The sequence below is a fragment of the Cololabis saira genome, chromosome 14, assembly GCF_033807715.1.
Source record: "Cololabis saira isolate AMF1-May2022 chromosome 14, fColSai1.1, whole genome shotgun sequence".
In the NCBI taxonomy this organism is placed as follows: Eukaryota; Metazoa; Chordata; class Actinopteri; order Beloniformes; family Belonidae; genus Cololabis; species Cololabis saira.
Window position 1 is genome coordinate 4,629,491 of NC_084600.1, and position 26,360 is coordinate 4,655,850.

The window sequence follows — 26,360 nt, forward strand, 5'->3', positions numbered from 1 at the left end:
TAAAAACTATCCAGTTATCCAGTATCCATCCGGATAGAGTGAATTTGGTTGTGGTTGTTTCACAGATGCCACTTCACTTTTATACTTTTACTTGAGTAAAAAACTTGAGTTGATACTTCAACTTCTACAGGAGTATTTTTAAACTCTAGTATCTATACTTCTACCTGAGTAATGAATGTGAATACTGAAGACACCTCTGGTGATTTGTGGTTTTCTGCTTCTTGTCTGTTTAAACTCACGATGGCTGTAAAATATAAAACACACCTCATCAGTGTGTAGTCATCGCCTCAATCTTCCAACCTATAATTAAATGAACACATCCACTGATTTGTCTGAAGTTCATTTTTATTGGCATCATAAAAGCAGACGTTACGACTTTACCAGGTGTAACAGAAAGCAGAAGTAAGATGTCAAGAGGAGAGTTTGAAAAGTACTGAATCTTTTAAAAAGGAAGGATAAAGAGTAACTAGAAAATTTCTGGAAATTTTGATATGGGCATGCCCTACCGCTCATTCGTCCCCTCTCGCTGCTTTGGTTTGGGGCTGTAGTGTTTGTGTTCGGGGGGGTTCTATGTCAGTTTGAGGTGTTTTTACGCTTGTATTTCATTCATTCCTGTGCTCCCAATAGTTATTAAAGGTGTGCGCTTTTTGGCGTCTAGCGCCCCCCACGGTGACACTTTTGACTGAAATGAAAAAATTGACTGTAATGCCCATCGAGGCAACATGGAGACGCATCTAACGATGTATGCCATGCATGGGTGCACGTTGCGGTTCAGGCTACATTAATGGATAGGTTTTTGTTTCACCGTGGTAAAAAAATCCCATCCGAATGAATGGGGCCATTTGGCATGGATTTTGACATAAAATTTCCTTAAATCCCAGCTTCATGAAATTTGAATATGTTGACGGCCACAGCGTGCCGAGTCGGGGAACATTTGTACGATGTCTCTACGATAATCTGTCGCCTAGCAACAAGCGTCCAAAGTCAAACGGAAATTAAAAAAAAAAAAGAAAGGTCAATATGGCAAAAACTTTAAAAATTGGCATAATGAGGTTCTAGGGTCCGTATGTGCCAATCAGGCCGAGTGTTTGAAAGTTTGAACGATGTCTCTACGATAAAGTCCGGCCGAGCAATAAGCGTCTGAATTTTCGCCTTTTTTTTTGCTTTTTGGCATCTAGCGTTGCCACGGTAACACTTTTGACTGAAAAAAGTAATGCACATTAAGGCACGATGGAGACGCATCCAACGATATATGCCATGCATGGGTGCACGTTCCGGTTCGGGCAGCATTAACAGATTGTTTATTCACATGGTCCCCCATACAAATGCATTGGTTTTTGTTGCCATGGTAACAAGCCCCATAGGATAGAATGGGACAATTTGGCTTTAATATCTCAAAAGCTGTAAACGACAGCGTAATGAGACCTCAGTATGTTGTAGTCCACATCAACCTGAGTCTTTTAACGTTGGAACCAAGTCTCTGCGATACCGCGTTGCCGCGCAACAAGCATCCGAAGTTCCGTTAGCATCAAAATGAACAATGTGGAATATCTCAAAAACCGTAATAGCAAGCATGACGAGACTAAAATATGTTGCAGTACAAAGCGTCCCGGGTTGGTCAATGTTGTAATGATGTCTGTACGATAAACCGTTGCCTAGCAACAAGCGTCCAAAATAAAAGTGATTTTTTTTTTAAATTGAAAGTTAAATATCGCAAAAACCGTAATAACTAGAATGATGAAGTTGTATGGTCCTTTAAAGACTATCGGGCCGAGTGTTTCAAAGTTTGAACGATGTCTCTACGATAAAGTTCGGCCGAGCAATAAGCGCGGGAATTTTCGCCTTTTTTTTTGCTTTTTAGCAACTAGCGTTGCCATGGTAACCCCTATTACTGAGAAAAGTAATGCCCATCGAATCACGATGGAGACGCATCCAACGATGTATGCCATGCATGGGTGCACATTGCGGTTCGGGCCGTATTAATGGACGAAAAAAAGTGCGGAATAATAAGAATAATAATAATAACTAGAAAATTTCGGGAAATTTTGATATGGGCATGCCCTACCGCCCATTCGTCCCCTCTCGCTGCTTTGGTTTTGGGCTGTAGTGGTTGTGTTTAGGGTGGTTCTATGTCAGTTTGAGGTGTTTTTACACTTGTATTTCATTCATTCCTGTGCTCCCAATAGTTATTAATGGGGCGTGCTTTTTGGCATCTAGCGTTGCCACGGTAACGCTTTTGACTGAGAATAGTAATGCCCTTCGAGGTAAGATGGAGACGCATCTAACGATGTATGCCTTGCATGGGTGCATGTTCCGGTTCAGGCTACGTTAACGGATAGGTTTTTTTTTTCACCATGGTACAAAACCCCATCCGAATGAATGGGGCCATTTGGCCTGGATTTTGACATAACATTTCCTTAAATGCCAGCTTCATGAAATTTGAGTATGTTGAAGTCCACAGCGTGCCGAGTCAGGGGACATTTGTACGATGTCTCTACGATAACTTGTTGCCTAGCAACAAGCGTCCAAATTCAAACAGAAATTTAAAAAAAAATGAAAGGCCAATATCGCAAAAACTGTAATAATTAGCATAATGAGGTTGTACGTAGCGTTAGGGACAATCGGGCCGAGTGTTTGAAAGTTTGAACGATGTCTCTACGATAAAGTTCGACCGAGCAATAAGCGTCTGAATTTTTGCCTTTTTTTTTGCTTTTTGGCATCTAGCGTTGCCACGGTAACACTTTTGACTGAGAAAAGTAATGCCCATCGAGGCACGATGGAGACGCATCCAACGATGTATGCCATGCATGGGTGCACGTTCCGGTTCGGGCAGCATTAACAGATTGTTTATTCACATGGTCCCCCATACAAATGCATTGGTTTTTGTTGCCATGGTAACAAGCCCCATAGGATAGAATGGGACAATTTGGCTTTAATATCTCAAAAGCTGTAAACGACAGCGTAAAGTGACCTCAGTATGTTGTAGTCCACATGAAGCTGAGTCTTTTAACGTTGGAACCAAGTCTCTGCGATACCGCGTTGCCGCGCAACAAGCATCCGAAGTTCCGTTAGCATCAAAATGAACAATGTGGAATATCTCAAAAACCGTAATAGCAAGCATGACGAGACTAAAATATGTTGCAGTACAAAGCGTCCCGGGTTGGTCAATGTTGTAATGATGTCTGTACGATAACCCGTTGCCTAGCAACAAGCGTCCAAAATAAAAGTGATTTTTTTTTTTAATTGAAAGTTAAATATCGCAAAAACCGTAATAACTAGCATGATGAAGTTGTATGGTCCTTTAAAGACTATCGGGCCGAGTGTTTCAAAGTTTGAACGATGTCTCTACGATAAAGTTTGGCCGAGCAATAAGCGCGGGAATTTTCGCCTTTTTTTTTGCTTTTTGGCAACTAGCGTTGCCACGGTAACCCCTATTACGGAGAAAAGTAATGCCCATCGAGGCAAGATGGAGACGCATCCAACGATGTATGCCATGCATGGGTGCACGTTGCGGTTCGGGCCGCATTAACGGACGAAAAAAAGTGCGGAATAAGAATAATAATAATAAAAACTAGAAAATTTCATGAAATTTTGATATGGGCATGCCCTACCGCCCATTCGACCCCTCTTGCTGCTTTGGTTTGGGGCTGTAGTGGTTGTGTTCGGGGTGGTTCTATGTCAGTTTGAGGTGTTTACAGTTGTATTGCATTCATTCCTGTGCTCCCAATAGTTATTAAAGGCGTGCGCTTTTTGGCGTCTAGCGCCCCCCACGGTGACACTTTTGACTGAAAAAAGTAATGCCCATCGAGGCAACATGGAGACGCATCTAACGATGTATGCCATGCATGGGTGCACGTTGCGGTTCAGGCTACATTAATGGATAGGTTTTTGTTTCACCGTGGTAAAAAAAACCCATCTGAATGAATGGAGCCATTTGGCATGGATTTTGACATAAAATTTCCTTAAATAACAGCTTCATGAAATTTGAATATGTTGAAGTCCACAGCGTGCCGAGTCTGGGAACATTTGTAGGATGTCTTTATGATAATCTGTTGCCTAGCAACAAGCGTCCAAAGTCAAACGGAAATAAAGAAAAAAATGAAAGCTCATTATCGCAAAAAGTGTAATAATTGGCATAATGAGCTTGTACGGTCCGTTAGTGCCAATCGGGCCGAGTATTTGAAAGTTTGAACGATGTCTCTACGATAAAGTCTGGCCGAGCAATAAACGTTCAAATTTTTGCCTTTTTTTTTGCTTTTTGGCATCTAGCGTTGCCACGGTAACACTTTCGACTGAGAAAAGTAATGCCCATCGAGGCAAGATCAAGACGCATCCAACGATGTATGCCATGCATGGGTGCACGTTCCGGTCTGGGCAGCATTAACAGATGTTTTATTCACATGCTCCCCCATTCAAATGCATAGGTTTTTGTTGCCATGGTAACAAGCTCCATAGGATAGAATGGGACAATTAGGCTTCAATATCTCAAAAGCTGTAAACGACAGCGTAATGAGACCTTAGTATGTTGTAGTCCACAGCAACCCGAGTCTTTTAACGTTAAATTAAAGTCTCTACGATATCGTGTTGCCGCGCAACAAGCGTCCGAAATTCCGTTAGCATCAAAATGAGAAAAGTGGAATACCTCAAAAACCGTAATAGCAAGCTTGACGAGACTAAAATATGTTGCAGTACAAAGCGTCCCGGGTTTGTCAATGTTGTAATGATGTCTGTACGATAAACCATTGCCTAGCAACAAACGTCCAAAATAAAAGGGATTTTTTTTTTAAATTGAAAGTTAAATATCGCAAAAACCGTAATAACTAGCATGATGAAGTTGTATGGTCCTTTAAAGACTATCGGGCCGAGTGTTTCAAAGTTTGAACGATGTCTCTACGATAAAGTTCGGCCGAGCAATAAGCGCGGGAATTTTCGCCTTTTTTTTTGCTTTTTGGCAACTAGCGTTGCCACGGTAACCCCTATTACGGAGAAAAGTAATGCCCATCGAATCACGATGGAGACGCATCCAACGATGTATGCCATGCATGGGTGCACGTTGCGGTTCGGGCCGTATTAACGGACGAAAAAAAGTGCGGAATAAGAATAATAAGAAAAGGGAAACCTTTTCTAGATACTAATATATCGCCTTCATTTTCATGTTTTTCCTCATTTTTTCGGGCGTGTTTTATTTTTTGGGGATTTTTTTTTTCCACATCCGAGCGGGGTCATGCTGTACACCCGCTGGTGTGACGTGGGACTTTTGCGACTTTAGCTTGTTAGCAACATTGCACTTTGGGCCATTCTGGACGATTGCAATATGGTCATGCCATGACTTGGCATGCCCATAATAAGAAAAGGGAAACCTTTTCTAGATACTAATATATCGCCTTCATTTTCATGTTTTTCCTCATTTTTTCGGCCGTGTTTTACTTTTTGGGGATTTTTTTTTTCCACATCAGTGCGGGGTCATGCTGTACACCCGCTGGTGCGCAGTGGGACTTTTGCGACTTTAGCATGTTAGCGAAACGCTAGCAGCATTGCCCTTTGGCCCATTCTGGACGATTGCAATATGGTCATGCCACTACTTGGCATGCCCATAACTAAATCTTGCTGACATGCAGCTTTTCCTTTAGTTTTCTCTCCCGTCAGCAGCAGGCCGTGGTTAATCTTGGTAGGGGAGTTGAGCAACGACCAGCATGTGCTGACTGAAGGTGTGCTGACATTCCTGCGGGCCCAGGGTTCAGAGTTCAGCTGGAAACGCCGTTAAATCCACTGATCTGAGCCTGGCGGAGGGAGACGGCTGCGTCACGTGACTTCCCGGCAACCCTGGGACCATTTCATCGCATATTCTGATCGCGTATGAAGCAATAGAACTCCATAGGTCTGTAAATGCTTGCGGGTTCCTCCACTTTCTGCTTTTCTGTGTTATGTTTGAGACAGAAAACTGCAGCCAGCTGCAAAGATCCTCGTTTTCTCACTGTGTGACCGAGTTGCAGTGGTTTTTAGTTGGTTCACCATCATGTGCACCATCACTTTGCAAAGTCTTTGTCTTTTAATGATGATACAACTAAAATGTCATGCAAAGCACATCTAACAAAGATTCTGCTGCAGCCACATACAGGACTGTCTCAGAAAATTAGAATATTGTGATTTTCTGTAATGCAATTACAAAAACAATTAAAGCTGCAAGCAGCGATGAACGGGCCCTCGCACTCATGGCCAACGCCCCCATAAGCATATCAGAAATGACACCACCCATGACTTACTATGCCAAACCATTCAAAAGTTATAGCAGAAAATAGGGAGAACCAATCAGAAGAAGGGCCAGGACTAGTTCAGGCCAATTAAGTTCAACGACTCAATACAGAGTCTGATGACACCACCCACGACTCTCTATGTCAAACCATTCAAAAGTTATAGCAGGAGATAGGGACAACCAATCAGAAGAAGGGGCGGGGCTAATTTTCACCAATTATGGTCAAGGACTCAATACCGAGTCCCATGACACCACCCACGACTCTTTATGTCAAACCATTCAAAAGTTATGGCAGTGAAAAGTTTTCTAGGAGGCGCTGTTGAGCCGTTAGGCCACGCCCATTAATGCAAACCATGAAATATCAAATTTATCACCAGGCCTGGCTTGCATGCTAAATTTGGTGACTTTTGGGGAACTATCAAATATGGACCAATCAGATGAAGGGGGGGCCGCGTTTTGGCGTCTAGCGTCGCCACGGTAACACTTTTGAAAGAGAAAAGTAATGCGCGTAGTCGCAAGATGGAGACGCACATTTTGATGTATAACACACCTGGGTGCACGTTACGGTTCGGGCCGTATTAATTCTCGAAGGAATGGCATAAATTGCTCCAAAATTACGCGATTAATTCAGAATGTTCAAAATGGCCGACTTCCTGTTGGGTTTCGGCCATGGCGCCAAGAGACTTTTCTTTAAGTAGCGACATGATACAGATGTGTACCAATTTTAGTTCATGTACGTCAAACCGTATTCTGGGGCTTGAAGCGCAAAGTTTTTTCTGTCTGAGCCAATCAGATGAAGGGTGGGCGCGCTTTTTGGCGTCTAGCGTCGCCACGGTAACGCTTTTGAAAGAGAAAAGTAATGCGTGGTGTCGCAGGATGGAGACGCACATTTTGATGTATAACACACCTGGGTGCACGTTACGGTTCGGGCCGTATTAACTGCCGAAGGAATGGCATAAATTGCGCCAAAATTACACGATTAATTAAAAATGGCCGACTTCCTGTTCGGTTTCGGCCATGGCTCCAAGAGACTTTTCTTTAAGTTGCGACATGATACAGGTGTGTAGCGATTTTCGTGCATGTACGTCAAACCGTATCGTGGGGCTTGAGGCACAAAGTTTTCTAGGGGGCGCTGTTGAGCCATTTTTCCACGCCTATTAATACAAACCATTAAATATCACATTTTTCGCCAGGCCTGGCTTGCGTGCAAAATTTGGTGACTTTTTGGGCACGTTTAGGGGGAAAAAAAGCCCTCCTTTTTTCAGAAGAAAGAAAAAAAGAAAAAAGAAAGAAAGAAAAATTCCTACAGATACAATAGGGCCTTCGCGCTGAAGGTGCTCGGGCCCTAAAAATGTCATACATTCTGGATTCATTACAAATCAACTGAAATATTGCAAGCCTTTTATTATTTTAATATTGATGATCATGGCTTACAGCTTAAGAAAACTCAAATATCCTATCTCAAAAAATTAGAATATTCTGGAAATCTTAATCTTAAGATGTAAACCATAATCAGCAATATTAAAATAATAAAAGGCTCATAATATTTCAGTTGATTTGTAATGAATCCAGAATGTATGACATTTTTGTTTTTTTAATTGCATAACCGAAAATAAAGAACTTTATCACAATATTCTAATTTTCTGAGACAGTCCTGTATGTCATTTAGGAGCAGAGGCCTGACAAACGGCTGGTTAAAGGGTTCAGGTGGTTTTACCAGCAGAGTGCTGGTTGGTGTCACTACCGTGTTGCTTAACCTGTACAGAGAAAGGAAAAAGAAAAGAACTGGCCACTGTTTATAGAGACGTTAATGGGTGTTGGTTTTTCACCTTTGGATGGATTTAGATCAGCCACTTCCTTGTGTTTGGGAAGGCTGACGCCAGAGATCTAACTCTTCTAACATGCTGTTTTAGAGACGACTGCTCTGCCAGAGTCAGCCCAAGCCCGGAGTAATCCAAGTACCAGAATGACATGTGAGATATCTGTAAAAGACCTGTAGGCATTCAGAAGTCACTGGTCTCTTGGTCAATGAAACCAAATCTGTGGTAGATGAAACGGAGATAAAAGTGAAGCTTCAGCAGGTCTGGTTTCCTGAAGGACAAGGTGACGACCCTAAATGAGCCGATAATTTGAAATTAAATTTAATGTAAAAGTTAGAATAAATGTAGTGTTTCATTGCTGCCTGTTTTATGCTCTTTTATTCATTTAAGGCCTCTTGATGAACATTAATGGATGAAACAGGGATGTGGTAATCTATGAATTAACAGTGCAACGATTGGCTGTCTAGTAAAGGTGTGTCGACATTCATTTGTTTTTGTTTTTTATATTAAACGGTATTTTACAGTTATGAAAAATAGGACAGCGTATTTCTTTTCTAAGGACATAATGAAAAATTATTAACTCAAATGACTTGTTAACAAAAACTAAGCAAAATATGCAAAAGCAGTCTGTGCTAAAGTAAGTACACCCTTGGTGCTTATAGAAATACAGCAGTGTATTAAAGAAGCTTTAACCAGACGCTGCAGAGCAAATACACAGAATAAACTAAAGGTGTGATCACCTGTATAAAAGCAGAGGTTTTGGCCCGGAGTGCTAAAGAGGAAAGACATCAGCAATGATCTTAGAGAAAAGTCATTGCTGCTCTTAAATCCATGAATGGTCAGACAGCCATATTAAATTTAATAAAAATAATTTGTAAGATTATTAACACATGGAAAACATCTGAGACCAATGCCAGTCTTCCCAGATGTGGATGTCCCAGCAGGTTCAGCTCAAGGTTTCACTGTGACAGGACATACAGGACTGTCTCAGAAAATTAGAATATTGTGATAAAGTTCTTATTTTCTGTAATGCAATTACAAAAACAAAAATGTCATACATTCTGGATTCATTACAAATCAACTGAAATATTTCAAGCCTTTTATTATTTTAATATTGCTGATTATGGTTTACAGTTTAAGATTAAGATTCCCAGAATATTCTAATTTTTTGAGATAGGATATTTGTTTTCTTAAGCTGTAAGCCATGATCAGCAATATTAAAATAATAAAAGGCTTGCAATATTTCAGTTGATTTGTAATGAATCCAGAATGTATGACATTTTTGTTTTTGTAATTGCATTACAGAAAATCACAATATTCTAATTTTCTGAGTCTTTCTTGTTTCAAGATACTGACATTGTGAACATACAGGTACAAGTAGAAAGCAATTATGTCAACTGAAGCACAGTATTTATTTAGTGAGAAAAGATATCAAATCTTATAAAATGCTGTTGTTACTTGAGGGAATGTCTCTGACAAGAATATAATAAGGTTTCAACTATTTTCTGATGTTAAAACTCTTGGAAAGTAAGAATATATTTAATCTCTGATTGCATTTGTCCATAAACAACATGAGGGTTCAACATTTCAACTCTTACTAGCAGTAAGTGCTGATTGTCCTGCAGAGGGCGGTAGCGAGCACTGACTGAAGGGCCCACACATGAGTAGCAGTTGCAGCTCTGCACACAAGTAAAACATCTTAAACTGAAGTGTAACTATATTTCTACATGGGCCAAAAAGAAGAAACTAGGTCCAGCAGATTGACAGTGGAGGCTTAATTTATTCACAATATTACAAACATGGAATTTCAACCCCCGAATGGGCACAAAACAACTCAGTTGCGTGGGGGTGAGAGGGTGGATTTGGAAATCTTTCAACATTACAGCCTTTCTTCCCGGCTTTAACACAAGTTCCGTTCATACCAACGCCACATCTCTAGTGTTGCAAATAAAATCTCCTTCCCCCGTGACTTCAACAAACACTTGCTTTCACTGAAAAAAGGAAGGAAGGAACTGGTTAAATACAGTAACGAGGGCTAAACATTAGTATTTATCCATGTGCTGCTCCTTTTGTGGGAGCGTTTTTCTCAGCGTCTCAAGTTTTTTTTTGTGTTTTTGTTTTTCCTCCACAATGTTGGTCTTGCGCATACTTCAGGAATTCCAGCAGGTTTTCAGAAAACAACACGAGTCTTTCCAGCTCTTCGGCCCCGCGTCAGCACAAAGGCCAAAACAAGCAGACATTTGTTTAGCAAACTGCCCCGGACGGAGTCAAAGATCTCCAGGGAAAGGTTTCAGGGCTGGTGGTGAGGTGGAGGGGAGAGAAAATAACCAAACACAGAACCGCAAACAAGTCTCATTGTTGATGATGATGATGACGATGATGGTGATGATGATGATGATGATGATGATGATGATGATGATGATGATGATGATGATGATGATGATGATGATGATGACATTTTGATCATTTTCTGACTATTTGAGTTTTGTTGAAAGTGAACGCAGCGAACACCAGATGGAGTTCTCTCTCTCTTAAACAGCAAATATTAAGACATTCAGGAACTCACACACACACATACACACACACACGTTAACAACAGCTCATAATAGTCTTGAGCAACCAAAAATGAAAATGACAAAAGGAAAAGTATTGATGACACACTGATGGCGCGGACAGGGGCGTCAATTGGGTATATTAAGGTACGGCAGCCGCCACACCTCGGCTTCAAGGGAAAATGTAAATGTTTGTTTTTTAAATACATTTATGGAATTACTCTGTCTATTTGTATTGATTATTCTATTACTTAATACATATAGAATAACTACAAATGCAAATCATAATAACAGGATCGATTTCACTAGTTATTATACACTGCAAAAACTCAAAATCTTAACAAGAATATTTGTCTTATTTCTAGTTAAAATGTCTAATTTTTTGTCAAAAAAAATCTCATTACATTTAAGACAAGACTCAAAAACAACCATTTTCACCTGTTTCAAGTAGATTTTCACTTAAAATAAGTAGAAAAATCTGCCAGTGGAACAAGATTTTTTTGCTTGTAATGAGAAGATAAATCTTGTTCCACTGGCAGATTTTTCTACTTATTTCAAGTGAAAATTTACTTGAAACAGGTGAAAATGGTCAAATAACAAGTTATTTTTCTGGTAATGACTCTTGTTTTAAGTGTAATTAGATTTTTTGACTAAAAATGAGACATTTTAACTAGAAATAAGACAAATATTCCTGGTAAGATTTTGAGTTTTTGCAGTGAGCGAGACTGCATTTGAAAAAGTTCCAATTTTCTTGACCACACAGATAAGTTACATAGCAGACTTCTGTGATGAGTATTTGCTGGACGTAATGATTGATACTCTAGTTCAGTTCTGTGACGCGTAACCTTGCCATACCTTAGCTTTGACTGAATTGACGCCACTGGGCGCGGAGTTGTTTGATAGAAGTGGATATTCTCACAAAGAGCGACTGATCTGTAAAGTGAAACAAACTTCTTAAAGGATTTAATGACACGTGTGTAAAAGGGGCGTGGAGGGAGAAGAGTAGGAATGGGTCTGAGACACCTGAAGTGAGGACTGGAATCTTTTTCTCTCATAAAAAAAGGTATTTCAAGTATCACCTGCCACCTCTGAGACAGAAGCACGCGAGCACACGAGGGAATACTCGCTGATTTAATCGGTCCTTTAACAACGTGCTGCGTGTGAGGAGCAGCTCCAGTAGAAAACCAGCAAGAAAGTAAGAAATCAGAACTTTTAGTACAGAATCATTCAAACTGTTGTGTGAGCTAAAGTACCTTACATTTTTTTCAATTCCTATTCAAAATGAACAAAAAGAAGAAGACAAAAGAAACGGATGGAGAAAGGCTTTCACTTGAAATTATTGAGAATCCGATTTGAAGAAATGTGCATTCATGTATCTTGACAAAGTGCTTTTTTTAAATTCACCTTTTTGGTTTTTAGTGCCATGATTTGAAATACATTTAAAAATATGACAATTTAAAAAGATTAAAATTACTATATCTATAGTACATTTTACTGACATGATGCATTGCACCAGCGTCTGTTAGGCTAATGCCGTCCGGCTGCTCAAATACAATCTTAAAGCTTAGACGTTTCCACAGGAGCAGGAACAGGAACGGGGCTGGAAGGGAAGTGGACACTTTCTCAATTGCTAAAAGTTTCTGCACAGCAGCTATTAATATAAAATATTCAACAGCTACAACGATATTAAGGCAATAGTTCCAACTGTTCAAAGTGAAAGAGAACGTACACTAGGGAGAGGTCTTAATGCACTCTGCTGGCTTAACTGTCACTGTGTTCAGCTCATGAACCACCTGTAGTCCTGAGTGGACAGCAGAACATGTGATGAACCTCTCATAGTTCTGTCTAGTATCAGTCTATAAAGGATTAGTCGTCAGCCTGATCTCCAGATCCAGCGGAAACACAGAGTGCAGCTGAAAATGTCTTTTTTAACCCCGTCCTCCAGGTTTCACGTGAATGCAGAGATTGTGATATTCCGTCCATCCTCCTCTCCCCTCATATGTTCTTCCTGCTGCTGGACACGGCCTCCAGCTGCTCCTCTCCCAGCCGCTGCTTCTCCTCCAGGTCCTTGTGGCGGATGAGCAGCGAGGCCTTGGTCTGGACGAAGCGCCGGTATTCCTGCAGCTGCTCGGCCGACAGCTGCCGGGACAGGAAGGTGGAGACCAGGTTCTCCCTGCGGTCCAGATTATCCTTCAGATCTTTGGCATCCTCCCTCTGTTTGCATAGAAGACGGTGGCGACTGTCCAGAGATTCCTGCAACGTGACAAAAGGTTATATCGGTTAGAAATGATCATAACTGATGTGGTAAAAGGCTATTCTGACTGTCATCTTGAGATTGATCAGATTACAAAAACACACAATGGAAAAGCTTCACTTTGTGTCACCTTTAAGGTTCATTTCCTGATTTAATTAACAAGTTAAAGCAGCACAATGTAACTTTCAGCTTTTGTTGAGTTTGGCGGCTCCTTTGGACAAAAGCGGTAGTGCTTTACCAGAAAGAACTACATTTCCCATGAGCACCAGCGCGTACTCCCGGAAAACTCCTGTCCCCGTCACTGCATTTGTTTTGATAGTGAATGAAATAAGACGGGACGGACTTTCAAAACTACTTTCCTGTTTTCAGCGGTCGTTTGCAGGATGGATAGTGAAGAGGTAATGTATCTATTTTTGGCTAAACAATATGTATGACGATGTTGAAAATCACTAAGTTCAACTTGGTTTTATTAGTGAAGTCTCCCCCGCCCCCCGTCCTGTTTCAGACAGATAATGCGCCCCAAACTACAAACTCATACGCTACTCCAACATACTTACTGAGAAAATAAAAAAATACTTTATAACCTGTGAATAACTGAATGCCCATTCCTTATATTTTGCAGATCAGCCCTGCACAATTTTACAGTTCTCAGGAAAATGGTAGAAATGTTCTCAACATTTTCTTTGCATTGCATTATTTCCTCTAGTGCTGTAATTCTATTCAATTGTATTGGACATCCCTCCTCGTCTTTCAGCTCACGCCAGCGAGTGAACGCCGGGCCAATGTTGATTCTTGTCCGGGCATTTATCTTGTTACTCTCCCGCTTTCTTTTTATCGCCTCCTCCGATAAAACTTTTATTTTCTTAGTTTTTTCTCGCTGCTCCGGCCATGATACCAGCTCCTGCTGAGGTCTGCTCTCCACGCCCCGCCCAGCTTTGTATCGACTACGAATGGGGAAGGAGGGGGAAGTGACGTATGCCGTAAAGCAGTCAAAGCCGTAAAAATGTGTAGTTTTTTACTGTGGCAGGGTTCCTACCATGCTCCTCAAAGTTACATAGTGCCAGTGAAGGCGATACAGACCCCTCAGACCATGACAGAGGTTCATTAAACCTGTTGGAAGTTGATGTACCATCACAATGATGATGATGAAATACTAGATTAAGGTGGAAAAGTTACATAGTGCTGCTTTAAGTCACATATGATGCAACGGGAAGCAGTGAAAGTTTTGCAATCCTCTTCTCCAACGGCCACAGGGCAGTAGGTGCAGTGTGGCCTTAAGTCAACAGAGGGCAGGATACACACACATGTCACCGAAACTGGGCTGGAGTTTCGGTGAGTCAGTGTAAATACCAGCGCTGCTGATAACAGCAGGAAAACAAATGAGGCTCTAACGAGTCCTCTGTACGCAGCGAGCTCTAACAAACTAACAAAGAGCTTTTTCAGGGCTGAATCTGGAAATCTAAAGCATCCATGCAAACAATAATAAATGCAGGAAAACTGGGACAGTGTAAATGGGACAATTATTGGGATGATGCAGCAAAGTACATGTCACATTAATGGAACAAATCCTAATGGACATGAGGCTGAATTCAGGATTAATTAGGAAGAAGCAATAAAAATGAGGTTATAGTAAACATCATATAATGAGCCAACTCAGCATGGTCAAATATGATTAATTATTTCTCAATGTATCAAACCATTTGGAAGCAATCTCTTGAAGTATAGCCCTTTTAAGCGGCAATTTATCAAAAAATTATCTTCAAAAGTCTACTAAAGTATTTGGCTCAAACACAGATAAGCTAAAAAAACTGGTCATTAAAATGCAGCAGCGTTTTCAGCATTCCTCACAGTGAGAAACCTTGACGCTATTAAAGTTGCCCTTCAACTTTCCCCAAGTGGCGTGTTTGCGGTGCTAAAGTAAACAGGCCGGAGTAGCCGAGGCCACGGGAGTCATCGCTGCTGCTGACACTGGCGGTCAGTACTGGAGTTGTAAAAAACAATCAGGGGGGATGGTGGATTTTATCATATGGGGACAGATAATTTGTGCTGATTACAAATAATATAATATATTACAAATAATAGCAGTGACCAAAACACCTGCAGAAATACTGCAGGAATGACATAGCAGCAGTTAAATGCAGCCTTCTGTAAGCTTTAAATATCCACTGGGCTTACATCAAATACATCAAAACACAACAATAAAAAACACTTTTCTGAACTTATCAATATGACTCTGTCCTTCACAGGATAAGAAACATGGATCACTGCAAAAACTCAAAATCTTAACAAGAATATTTGTCTTATTTCTAGTTAAAATGTCTAATTTTAGTAAAAAAAAATCTCATTACACTTAAAACAAGACTCATCCCTGGACAAAAACAACAAATTTGACAATTTTCACCTGTTTCAAGTAGATTTTCACTTGAAATAAGTAGAAAAATCTGCCAGTGGAACAAGATTTTATTGCTTGTAATGAGTAGATAAATCTTGTCCCACTGGCAGATTTTTCTACTTATTTCAAGTGAAAATTTACTTGAAACAGGTGAAAATTGTCAAATAAGTTATTTTTCTGGTGATGACTCTAAATGTTGAAATAGCAGTAAAACCACATTCATTGATAAAATTACATAGGGGATGGAAAGGGGGGATGGCAGTTTTACAGGGGGGATGATTTTGACTGTTTTTATTTCAGGGGGGGGATGCCATCCCCCCTCATCCCCCCTCATCCCCCCTCAACTCCAGTACTGGTTGCGGTCATTTCTTAGCTGGGAGCTCTGAATAAGGTGCCATAACTCAGGAATCCTTCAGGTTGCTTGACATTCCCCCGGAGGAATCACTGACTGTACGCTTTTGCTCGCGTGTATTCATGTGTATAGTAAACAGAAGGAAAGTGTACAAGGGATCAGAATGTGCTGATGCATCAGAAGACATCAGGAGATTCTTATCACATTTTGTTTATCAAATTCAGTTATTTTTAACCCTCATTATCAGTCAGATACCAGATTACTTTTTCCCCCATTCATAGTGTTGACAATAGTTCTAGTATTCATGAATTGTAGCCTAAATTGAATCAATGTTTTTGTTAAGTGGTTGCAAAGATGTGAGCTGAACTGATACAGGAAAAACATACATTCTGGATTCATTACAAATCAACTGAAATATTGCAAGCCTTTTATTATTTTAATATTGCTGATCATGGTTTACAGCTTAAGAAAACTCAAATATCCTATCTAAAAAAATTAGAATATTCTGGGAATCTTAATCTTAAATTGTAAGCCATAATCAGCAATATTAAAATAATAAAAGGCTTGCAATATTTCAGTTGATTTGTAATGAATCCAGAATGTATAACATTTTTGCATTACAGAAAATAAAAGACTTTATCACAATATTCTAATTTTCTGACACAGTCCTGTATGTTGAAGTTAAAAACGCGTCCAATTCCCTCTATATAAAAGCAAAATGGGAAGCAGAACTAAAGATCCAAATACAAGAGGATGAATAGTACCGCATGTGCGAGACACAATGTACGTTACAAACTCATTAATATGGAGGGAGTTCTGCTGGAAAAACCTAACTCCATACTTTATAACACCAAAGATAAAATCTAGGCAACTGGCCTAGATTGGAGGTGGATGTGGAGGCAGACCATGCACACGTCTGCTGGAACTGTGCAAAAATTAAGATATACTGGCAAAGTGTACATTTAGTTGTAAAAAATATTCTGGGATATGAAATCCCAAATACTTGCCCAGTGATGTATCTTGGGAATATTGGAAAGGTTGTAACGAGTGTGTTACTCGCAACAGGTAAAAAAGCAGTCACAAGAAACTGGCTCAATGTAAAAGCCCCGAAACAGGAACAGTGGTTGGAAATTGTCCAGGAAGTTTGTGTTATGGAAAAATTTACATATCTTTTAAGGATCAAAGAGAATGTATTTGAAAAGAACTGGGAAAAATGGAATACTGACACCAATACTGACACGTGACACCAACTGAACAAATGCCGAATGGAACAGTGGACTGAATAGAGGATTATCTCCAGACAGTTGGTAAATGTTACTATTATTGTTAATCTGTAACTTGTTTACAATATTGTTTTGTTTATTTACATGTGAAAACATAATAAAAATTTAAGTTGCAAAAAAAAAAACGCCTCCAATTTGATCTTAAACAGCTTTCCCATGAATTCTTCTTAGATAGACAGACAGATGTGATGTATGATATAAGATGTATGATAAGATCAGATAAATCAGGCATTGAGGCTTTAACGGCAGGCCAGACCAGATATCAGCACCACTCAAAGTGACAAAACTTACTTATGATTTTTGAAAAGATCCATGTCCATAGATGATATTCTGGTATGATAACCTTCCTGAGTGGCAGCTGGATCATCCTTTATTTGCATGATAAAGAGCAGTTTGTGACATTAGTGGCTGTTATAGTTTCATAGGAGCCTAATGATGCTCTTCTAGTTTAAGGCTCACAATGACCTGCAACAATGATATAGTAGGGGGATATTATACATTTACTGAATCCTTATGGGCCTGTGAGTATTCCAGTTTTTGTATTTTGTGTCTCTGTTGTTCCTAGATAACACAAAATGTGTGTTGTTTATAGTTTAAAGGGCTGCAGTGACCTCTATGTTGGTCAGAAAGATTCACATCTTAGCTTGAATGAATGCTTAAAAGGTCCCCTTTAAAATGATACTAAAGACAATATAGTGAAACATTGACAGATTTCCTGTACATGAGTCTAAACCAGGATATGCAGCAGCATCTAAAATGTAATTATCTGAACTTCATGAGCTGATAACTGTGATCCAGCTGCCACTCAGGAAGGTTATCATACCAAAATATCATCTGCAGACATGGATCTTTTCAAAAATCATAAGTAAGTTTGGTCACCTTGAGTGGCTCTGGCCCCTGGACTATGAGAGGGAACTAAGGTTGATGTTTCCCACCTTGTCCTCGGCGTCGGTGTGCTGGTCCACGGTGCTCAGGGCGTTCTGCACCCGGGCCAGGCGGGCAGAGAGACACAGCAGCAGGTTCACCACCCTCTCCAGGTCTCCGATGAACAGGTTGTACCGCTCCAGCTCCACGGGCAGACAACGTTCACGCACCAGGACCTCCAGCGCCGCCCCGCGGGCCGAGTTCTCTTCAACATCTATCTGCAAGGCACCACGGGACTCTTCAAGGGAACGCAGACGCTCCTCGATGCAGGACACCAACAATCGCTGCAGGGGGAGAAGAAATGTGTGAGACAATATGGATAATAGCATTACAGAGTCATTAAAGCAGCACTATGTAACTTTTCCACCTTAATCTAATATTTCATCATCATCATTGTGATGGAACATCAACTTCCAACAGGTTTAATGAACCTCTGTCATGGTCTGAGGGGTCTGTATCTCCTTCACTGGCACTATGTAACTTTGAGGAGCATGGTAGGAACCCTGCCACACTAAAAAACTACACATTTTTACAGCTTTGACTGCTTTATGGCATACGTCACTTCCCCCTCCTTCCCCATTCGTAGTGGAGACCAAAGCTGGGCGGGGCGTGGAGTGCAGAGCTCAGCAGAAGCTGGTATCATGGCCCAAGCAGCGGAAAAAACGAAGAAAATAAAAGTTTTATCGGAGGAGGCGAATAAAGAAAGCGGGAGAGTAACAAGCTAAATGCCCGGACAAGAATAAACATTGGCCCGGCGTTCACTCGCTGGCGTGAGCTGAAAGACGAGGAGGGATGTACAATACAATTGAATAGAATTACAGCACCAAACTGAGATGCACAACAGTGGCATCGGTGGATGTATGGAATAAATTAGATAGGGATTTGAAATTATGTAGAACCTTAAACTTATTTAAAAAAACATTGAAAAGAAGGATGATATCCTTATCCTTATCCTTTTAAATTAATGAGTGGTGATGCTTGCTATGTTGATTTGGGTATTTATTTAATTGGTGATTAGCTTTGATTTTTTAAGGATGAACATGTAACATGTAGACTGCACCTTTATTTACATTTTTCTTTTTTATTTCTTGAGGAATTTTTGTTATCCCCATGGAGGCAATTCGTTTTACTGGCAGTCTTTCTCTTACTTCTTGCTTTTATTTCATTAATTTAATTAAACTTTTTGAGGGCAGGCAAATAATAAGCTTTGCTTCGGCCTACCCCTTTTTCGGTCTAGATGTTATTTGTTTATTTGTATATTGGAAACTTTTTTGTAATGTTTTCTTTGAACAGTGTATTCGTTTTCTTGTTGTTTTTTTTTTGTGTCATGACCGAAAATAAACTAAACTAAACTTAAACTAAAGACGAGGAGGGATGTCCAACAAGAGAGACAGAATTGTTATGATACAAATGTAAATGTAAAGTTCTATGTTCAATAAGAATCAAAATGAGAATGTTTTCGGTTTTGGTAATTCTAAAATTACTGACAATATCAACAACAGACACAGAATAATAATAGTGATCATAAAATTGTGTAATTGGCAATGAGGAAGCTTTATAAAATAATAATACAATTGAATAGAATTACAGCACTAGAGGAAAGAATGCAATGCAAAGAAAATGTATAGAACATTTCTACTATTTTTCCTGAGAACTGTAAAATTGTGCAGGGCGAATGCACAAAGAAACAAATGCAGCGACGGGGACAGGAGTTTTCCGGCAGTACGCGCTGGTGCTCATGGGAAATGTAGTTCTTTCTGGTAAAGCACTACCGCTTTTGTCCAAAGGAGCCGCCAAACTCAACAAAAGCTGAAAGTTACATTGTGCTGCTTTAAATAAGGCTAAAATACTGTGTAATGTATAATAAAGGAGCCTGTTGGGCAGCCAGGAGGGAGGAGGGAAGGTTATTTGCTAACACAAACATTGGACAAGTGGGACACGCTGATAAGAGGCAGACATCATCTCTGATTGAAATGGTTTTGCTTACGACCAAACAGCATTCAGATGGTATCGATATGAAATCACCGGTTTCTTTTTTAGAATGGAAAAACTAAATGAGCTCAAGCTGTGCAGATCAAAGTGTTTATTCTGCTGCTCTGTTTTTCTTTCTGCACATGCACAGAGGTTTTTGGAGAAAACTGTTTTACTTTGTCACTATTTCAGTACACTGGGGGAAGAAAAATCTGGACACTTTGTAACAAAGATTTTACATTTAGGAGAACTAGAATGTTTTGTTGTTGTTTGTGGTAAATTCAGTTAAAAGCAAAAGGATCTGGTCAAAATTCATGGTTGAAATGTGAAAATAAACCAGCTAAGAGTCTTGGATCTTGGTCTTTTTTAATGAAGGTCAATATTACCACTTATCAGTCATGCTGATACTCAGCAGCATCTTTGTGAAAAAGTACCCTCTATGTTGCATTACTTAGTTAGTTAGTTAGTTTTATTTTGGTCCATTAGTCAATCCAAACATGCACCACAGTAAAGCTGGATATATAAATAAATGAACCAAAAAAGGTGTAGACTGAGGCCGTAGCTTATATAATGCCTACCCTTTTTTACAATACATCACATCACAACAAATCAAAATAAAAAGTATTACATGGATCAATTACAACAAGAGCATGTGATATACAGGAGAAGCTGCTCTTGGTCATAGTTTATATTTATCCATTGCCCTAAGTTTAAACATTTTTTTGAATTTGCAGATAGAACTACACATTTTTAGCTCATCACAGAGACTATTCCACAAGTTTACCCCTTTAACAGAAACACATCTACTTCTAAAGTTTGTCCTTACCTTTATTTTTTTAAACATACAAGTTCCCCTGAGTTCATACTGACTTTCTCTGGGTGAAAACATGAATGCAGTAAGGAAGTAGGTTGTTGTGTGCCTTATACATTATAAGAGAAGTCCTTAGCTCAGCTAGATCTACATATTTCAAGGTATTTAGTTTAATGAAGAGTGGGTTTGTTGGGTCGCAGTATTTTGAATTATTTACAATTCTTATGGCTCTCTTTTGTAATTTAATTAGTGGATCAATGTTTGTTATGTAAGTATTACCCCTAAGCATAAACCTAGAATTACCTTCTTCTCGGTGACGTCAGCCTTGCTCTCCGGGTCTGTACTCTGAGGGTTTTGGCCATCAGCAGGTCCAGAGGACGGTTCAGGCCCCTCCACCGGTTCACCGCTACACAGAGAAACAGCTTTACGTCATAATATAGATGTATAGAAGACAATGAGAAAGGCCTGTGGTGCTCAGAGCTGAGAAACAAACAACCTCTGCTCGTGTAATGAGAACTAGTACTAAAATTTCAGGCATCTGAGTGCATGTGAAGTATCTAATTGCAAAGCAAATAATTGGGTGTGTCTGTGCATGTAACGATGCAAAAAGTAACACTGCCAACTCAGGTTTTGTGCCAGTGTCAAGTTTCATGGAAAGACACGAAACAAGTGATCCTCATGAACTTGGCACGGCCTACACTTTAAACTCCACACTCTGTCAGATTATTATGTATAATTATTCTCTAAAGGTACACTGTTGTACTAATGCTATCTTGTCACCCAGTAAGGATGGAAAGTGAAGGATTTGGAAAATGGAAAGAAGCTCTTTTACTTTGATTCTAATGTTAAATAACATGAATTCTTCTCATGAGTGTGACGTATCCTTCTCTTAACACGGTATTATACAGGACTGTCTCAGAAAATTAGAATATTGTGATTTTCTGTAATGCAATTACAAAAACAAAAATGTCATACATTCTGGATTCATTACAAATCAACTGAAATATTGCAAGACCTTTATTATTTTAATATTGCTGATCATGGCTTACAGCTTAAGAAAACTCAAATATCCTATCTAAAAAAAATTGAATATTCTGGGAATCTTAATCTTAAACTGTAAGCCATAATCACCAATATTAAAATAATAAAAGGCTTGCAATATTTCAGTTGATTTGTAATGAATCCAGAATGTATGACATTTTTGTTTTTTTTAATTGCATTACAGAAAATAAAGAACTTTATCACAATATTCTAATTTTCTGAGACAGTCCTGTAGATCTGTTGAATCTGGGAACTAAAGAAACTCACTGGATCTGTTTTACACCATGAACTTTTACCTTTCAGCAGATTCTTTCTGTTCCTGTTTCTTCTTGTAGTGCTCCTCCATCAGCAGCGTGTCCTCCGACAGCAGCTGCTCCATCAGCATCAGCGCCGTCTTCCTATTGGCCAGCGGGTAAAGCACCTGGGCCAGTGACGGGTCAGCTTGGACCACGGCCTCCACCAGCTCCTCCCACTGAGGTTTCTGATCGGGCCTGTCCGAGCGCTGCGTCTCTCCCTCCGCCGTCCCCCTCTCCTCCACCAGATCCTCGTCTCCCGACCCCTCAGCTTCCACCTGGGAGTCCTTCTGCTCGTCCTTCTGCTCGTCCGTGTGCGGACTGACGTCTGCGTCGGAGACGGACGTGCAGGGGGACGTTTCACTCGTCTGCTTTGGGAGGACTGGGCTGGCGGACTCTTCAAAAACATCGTCCGTCAGTGGGAAAGACTCCTCTTCTCCTGGTGGGAGAGGCCACGGTGAAGCGTCGCTGGTGACGCCGCCGCTCAGAGGAACCTCGGGGCTGGAATCAGGCGGCTGGCCGTCGCTGCCTGGCTCATCTACCGCCTGCTCCTTTTCTGGTCCACTCACGTGTACAGAAGTAGCACTTCTGCTGGGAATGAAACAAACTAGATTTAACACTCCCACTTGGATTCAATGACTTTTGCAGAATCATACAGTAAATAATGGCTACTAGTTCAGAGCTTTTTCTGTGGGCAGGAGGTACAGAGTCCTGAAGCAGCGGACAAATAGACTCAAAAACACCTATTATCCCTGGGCTTTTAGACTGTTAAATAATACATAACACAGCATAACAATACATAACAGAACAGGCGTATTTTCTGAATGATGTGGGAGTGATGTTTGGGTCACAGTTTGTTGCACTTTATCCATTCATTGTTTTTTATTGCTTTTATGTTTTTATACTGTGCTTTTTATAATAATTTATTCATCTTATTTTGATTGCTTCCTTTGCACTTTGGTGGGAACATGCCAACCAATCTCATTTTAACCTGAGCACAATGACAATAAAGTCTATTCTATTCTGATGAATGATAGATTCAAATGAGAATAATATAATGACGAAGACTTTAATACTTCAAACCAGTAATAACCACACACATGTGGCGCTTTTCCACTAGTACCTACTCAGCCCGACTCGTCTCGCCTCAGTGGAGGCGAGACGAGTCGGGCTGAGGCGAGTTTGAGTCAGGAGGCGGAAATCAGCGAAAGAGCGACTCGCGTGTTGCTGCACGCGAGTCATTTTATTCAACCAGCAACAGCAGCAAAAGTCTGTTTGGTGATCCAACTCTGAGGTGCAGATGTTCATAAACCTGGTGCTGAGGAGAGAATTAAAAAGGGCGATAAGGAACGACCAGATCTACCAGGAGATCTGTCACTACTGATGAGGCATTGTGACACCGTGACTGACGGGAAACTCCAGTTTCCTACCACCTGCAGGGCCGACACCTTTGAACAGACTTGAACCACGGAAATGCCATATGACGAAGTTCCTGACTGACTGATATGCTAATACCAACTCATTTGGCCTAAGATCACATCTGACTGTAAATTGCTTTTTGTCTCTCACTTGGCTTGTTTATTCCTGCCTTTTGTGCTTTGAATTTACTGTATAAAAGTCATGATTTCGAATCATTCGTGGTCAGCACACCAACCCAGACACGCTCTGTGTAGGTCTGCTCACCGCCAGCTACTGAATAAAACTCACTACACCACAGCGGACTTCTGAACTGGTTTTGATAATATTCTTCAACACTTCATAGCTGCTTTAATCTCGACATTTTTCTCGAAATTTTGACTTTTTTCTCGACATTTCGACTTTTTTCTCGACATTTCGACTTTTTTCCCGATATTGTACTTCAACATTTATCTCGACATTTCAACTTTTTTCTCGACATTTCGACTTTTTTTCTCAACATTTCGACTTTTTACTCGACCTTTTGACTTTTCTCAAGATTGTACTTCAACATTAATCTTGACATTTCGCCTTTTTTCTCGAAATTTAGACTTTTTTCTCAAGTGCATAATGAAAAAATAAATATTCCCCCAGTTCTAACTAATATAGAAACATGCAGCATGTGTTGCCTTCATTCTAAGGCTGATACAAGACTTTTCATTTTTTGCGGCTCCAGACATATTTGTTTTTTGTGTTTTTGGTCCAATATGGCTCTTTCAACATTTTGGGTTGCCGACCCCTGGACTAGACGGAGCAGAGCTGAGATGAGTAGAGGTGTCATCTTACCTGGAGCAGGTTGTGTTTTCACAAGCAGGCTTTGTTGGCGTGGGTGTGGAGGAGCTGGGTCTGATCTCTTGACCTCTGAAAGGTGCTGGGTTAGAACCAGTCTCACTGGGTTTCCTGTCCGACCTAAGCTCATCCGTGACGGGTCCGTGGGAGTCAGGAGAAGCAGCGTGAACTCCGTTCCGGATAGAGGAGTTGGAGGGCGGGGAGTTGGATCCACTAGCACTCCTCCCCCCTGCTGGTGCGTCTTCCCCCGGCACTGACCCGGGTTTCAACACGGCTCTTCTCTGTGTTTGGTTTTGGGTCTGTCCCTGAGTGTTCTTCTGACCTGCCAACTCTGCTTCTTTTGCTACTTGTTTCCTCCTCCCACTTTCCTGCCAACGGGCTTCTCTCACGTCCGTGAAGAAAGCAGCTCTGGCCTTGTCCCGGTCATGTCTCCCAGGCCCGTTTGAATGCCTCCACTGATCCAGATGTTCAGAGCTTTTACTGTGGGCACACATCTTGGTTAACTTGGACCCTCCGAGCTCTTCCATGGACTTCCCTCTCTGTGCCACCACGCGGACTCGCTGCTGCTGGCCCTTAGGAACTGCTTTTACAGACGATTCCTGCACCGGACTCTTCTGGGAACTGAAATGTAAAATACACAACTCAAGTATCGAGTAACAGAAAGGTAAATCCTATAAACTAGGAACACATCAGTAAATATGGTGCACCTTAAATACAAACAAATTAACTTTTGTGAGTGTATAATCAGTACTGGAGTTGAGGGGGGATGAGGGGGTGGCATCCCCCCCTGAAATAAAAATGGTCCAAATCATCCCCCCTGTAAAACTGCCATCCCCCCTTTCCATCCCTTATGTCATTTCATCAATGAATGTGGTTTTACTGCTATTTCAACATTTAGAGTCATCACCAGAAAAATTACTTATTTGACAATTTTCACCTGTTTCAAGTAAATTTTCACTTGAAATAAGTAGAAAAATCTGCCAGTGGAACAAGATTTATCTTCTTATTACAAGCAAAAAAATCTTGTTCCATTGGCAGATTTTTCTACTTATTTCAAGTGAAAATCTACTTGAAACAGGTGTAAATTGTTGTTTTTTCCAGTGATGAGTCTTGTTTTAAGTGTAATGAGATTTTTTTACTAAAATGAGACATTTTAACTAGAAATAAGACAAATATTCTTGCTAGGATTGTGAGTTTTTGCAGTGATCCATTTTACTTATCCTGTGAAGGACAGAGTCATATTGATAAGTTCAGAAAAGTGTTTTTTATTGTTGTGTTTTGATGTATTTGATGTAAGCCCAGTGGATATTTAAAGCTTACAGAAGGCTGCATTTAACTGCTGCTATGTCATTCCTGCAGTATTTCTGCAGGTGTTTTGGTCACTGCTATTATTTGTAATATATTATATTATTTGTAATCAGCACAAATTATCTGTCCCCATATGATAAAATCCACCATCGCCCCTGATTTATTTTTACAACGAGTACTGTGTATAACTGATTTATAACATGGCAACGTTAATATGAAAACAGCAGCGTTAAGAAGTAGGGCAGCACTTGGAAAAGAGCTCAGCTTATTAATATACGTCTATGTTCTCCAAATAAATCTCTTTAAGAGTCTGCTCGTTAGTTGGAGCAGGTAGGTGTTGACTTTCCAGCCACCACAACGAATCAAACTGAGATTTATCGTCTGAGCTAGAGCCCACACATCACTAACCTAATACTCCTGCGACCTAAAACCTAATAAGATGTCCCAGTTTGCCAGCAGAATTGTTACATACCTCCAGGTTTCCATAGAGTTAACTGGTAGCTGGTCCTCTTCATCGTCATGTGCCTACAGACAAAAAAAAGGCTAAATAAATCCACGACATGACACTTGAATTAGAACCCCTAGTTTTCCCTACTGGAAAGCTTGTCAGATTTAGTTCAGCAGACAGTTACCATGACAACCGAACCAAACCCCTAACTGAGGCCTTTATGGAAAGAGAAAACATAAAAGCGAATCATTTGGGGTTGTCCTTGACCAAAAGTTAACATGGAAACAACACATTGAAAACATTAAAGGGAAAATTTCAAAATCACTCGCAATCCTGTATAAATCTAGAAATGTACTGAATTCCAAGGCCTTGCATTTGATCTACTACTCATTGTTGTTCCCTATTTATCTTACT

The 26,360-nt window shown here is 40.3% G+C and overlaps 1 protein-coding gene across 3 annotated transcripts in view; it reads right to left on the minus strand.

The window, feature by feature from the left end:
• Nucleotides 1-11,230: 11,230 nt before the first annotated feature.
• shroom1 (shroom family member 1) overlaps nucleotides 11,231-26,360 on the minus strand; it is a 44,117-nt gene continuing 28,987 nt past the window's right edge. For 2 of the 3 annotated variants that reach the window (XM_061739437.1, XM_061739439.1), the window contains exons 4-9: nucleotides 25,971-26,023; nucleotides 24,188-24,811; nucleotides 21,950-22,537; nucleotides 20,916-21,018; nucleotides 17,842-18,114; nucleotides 11,231-12,878 (exon numbers count right to left, since the gene is read on the minus strand). In XM_061739437.1, coding sequence (XP_061595421.1) covers nucleotides 12,621-12,878; nucleotides 17,842-18,114; nucleotides 20,916-21,018; nucleotides 21,950-22,537; nucleotides 24,188-24,811; nucleotides 25,971-26,023 — 1,899 coding nt within the window. In that variant the 3' untranslated portion in view covers nucleotides 11,231-12,620. The remainder of the gene's footprint in view (nucleotides 12,879-17,841; nucleotides 18,115-20,915; nucleotides 21,019-21,949; nucleotides 22,538-24,187; nucleotides 24,812-25,970; nucleotides 26,024-26,360) is intronic. The other variant, XM_061739440.1, reaches the window with a different exon arrangement.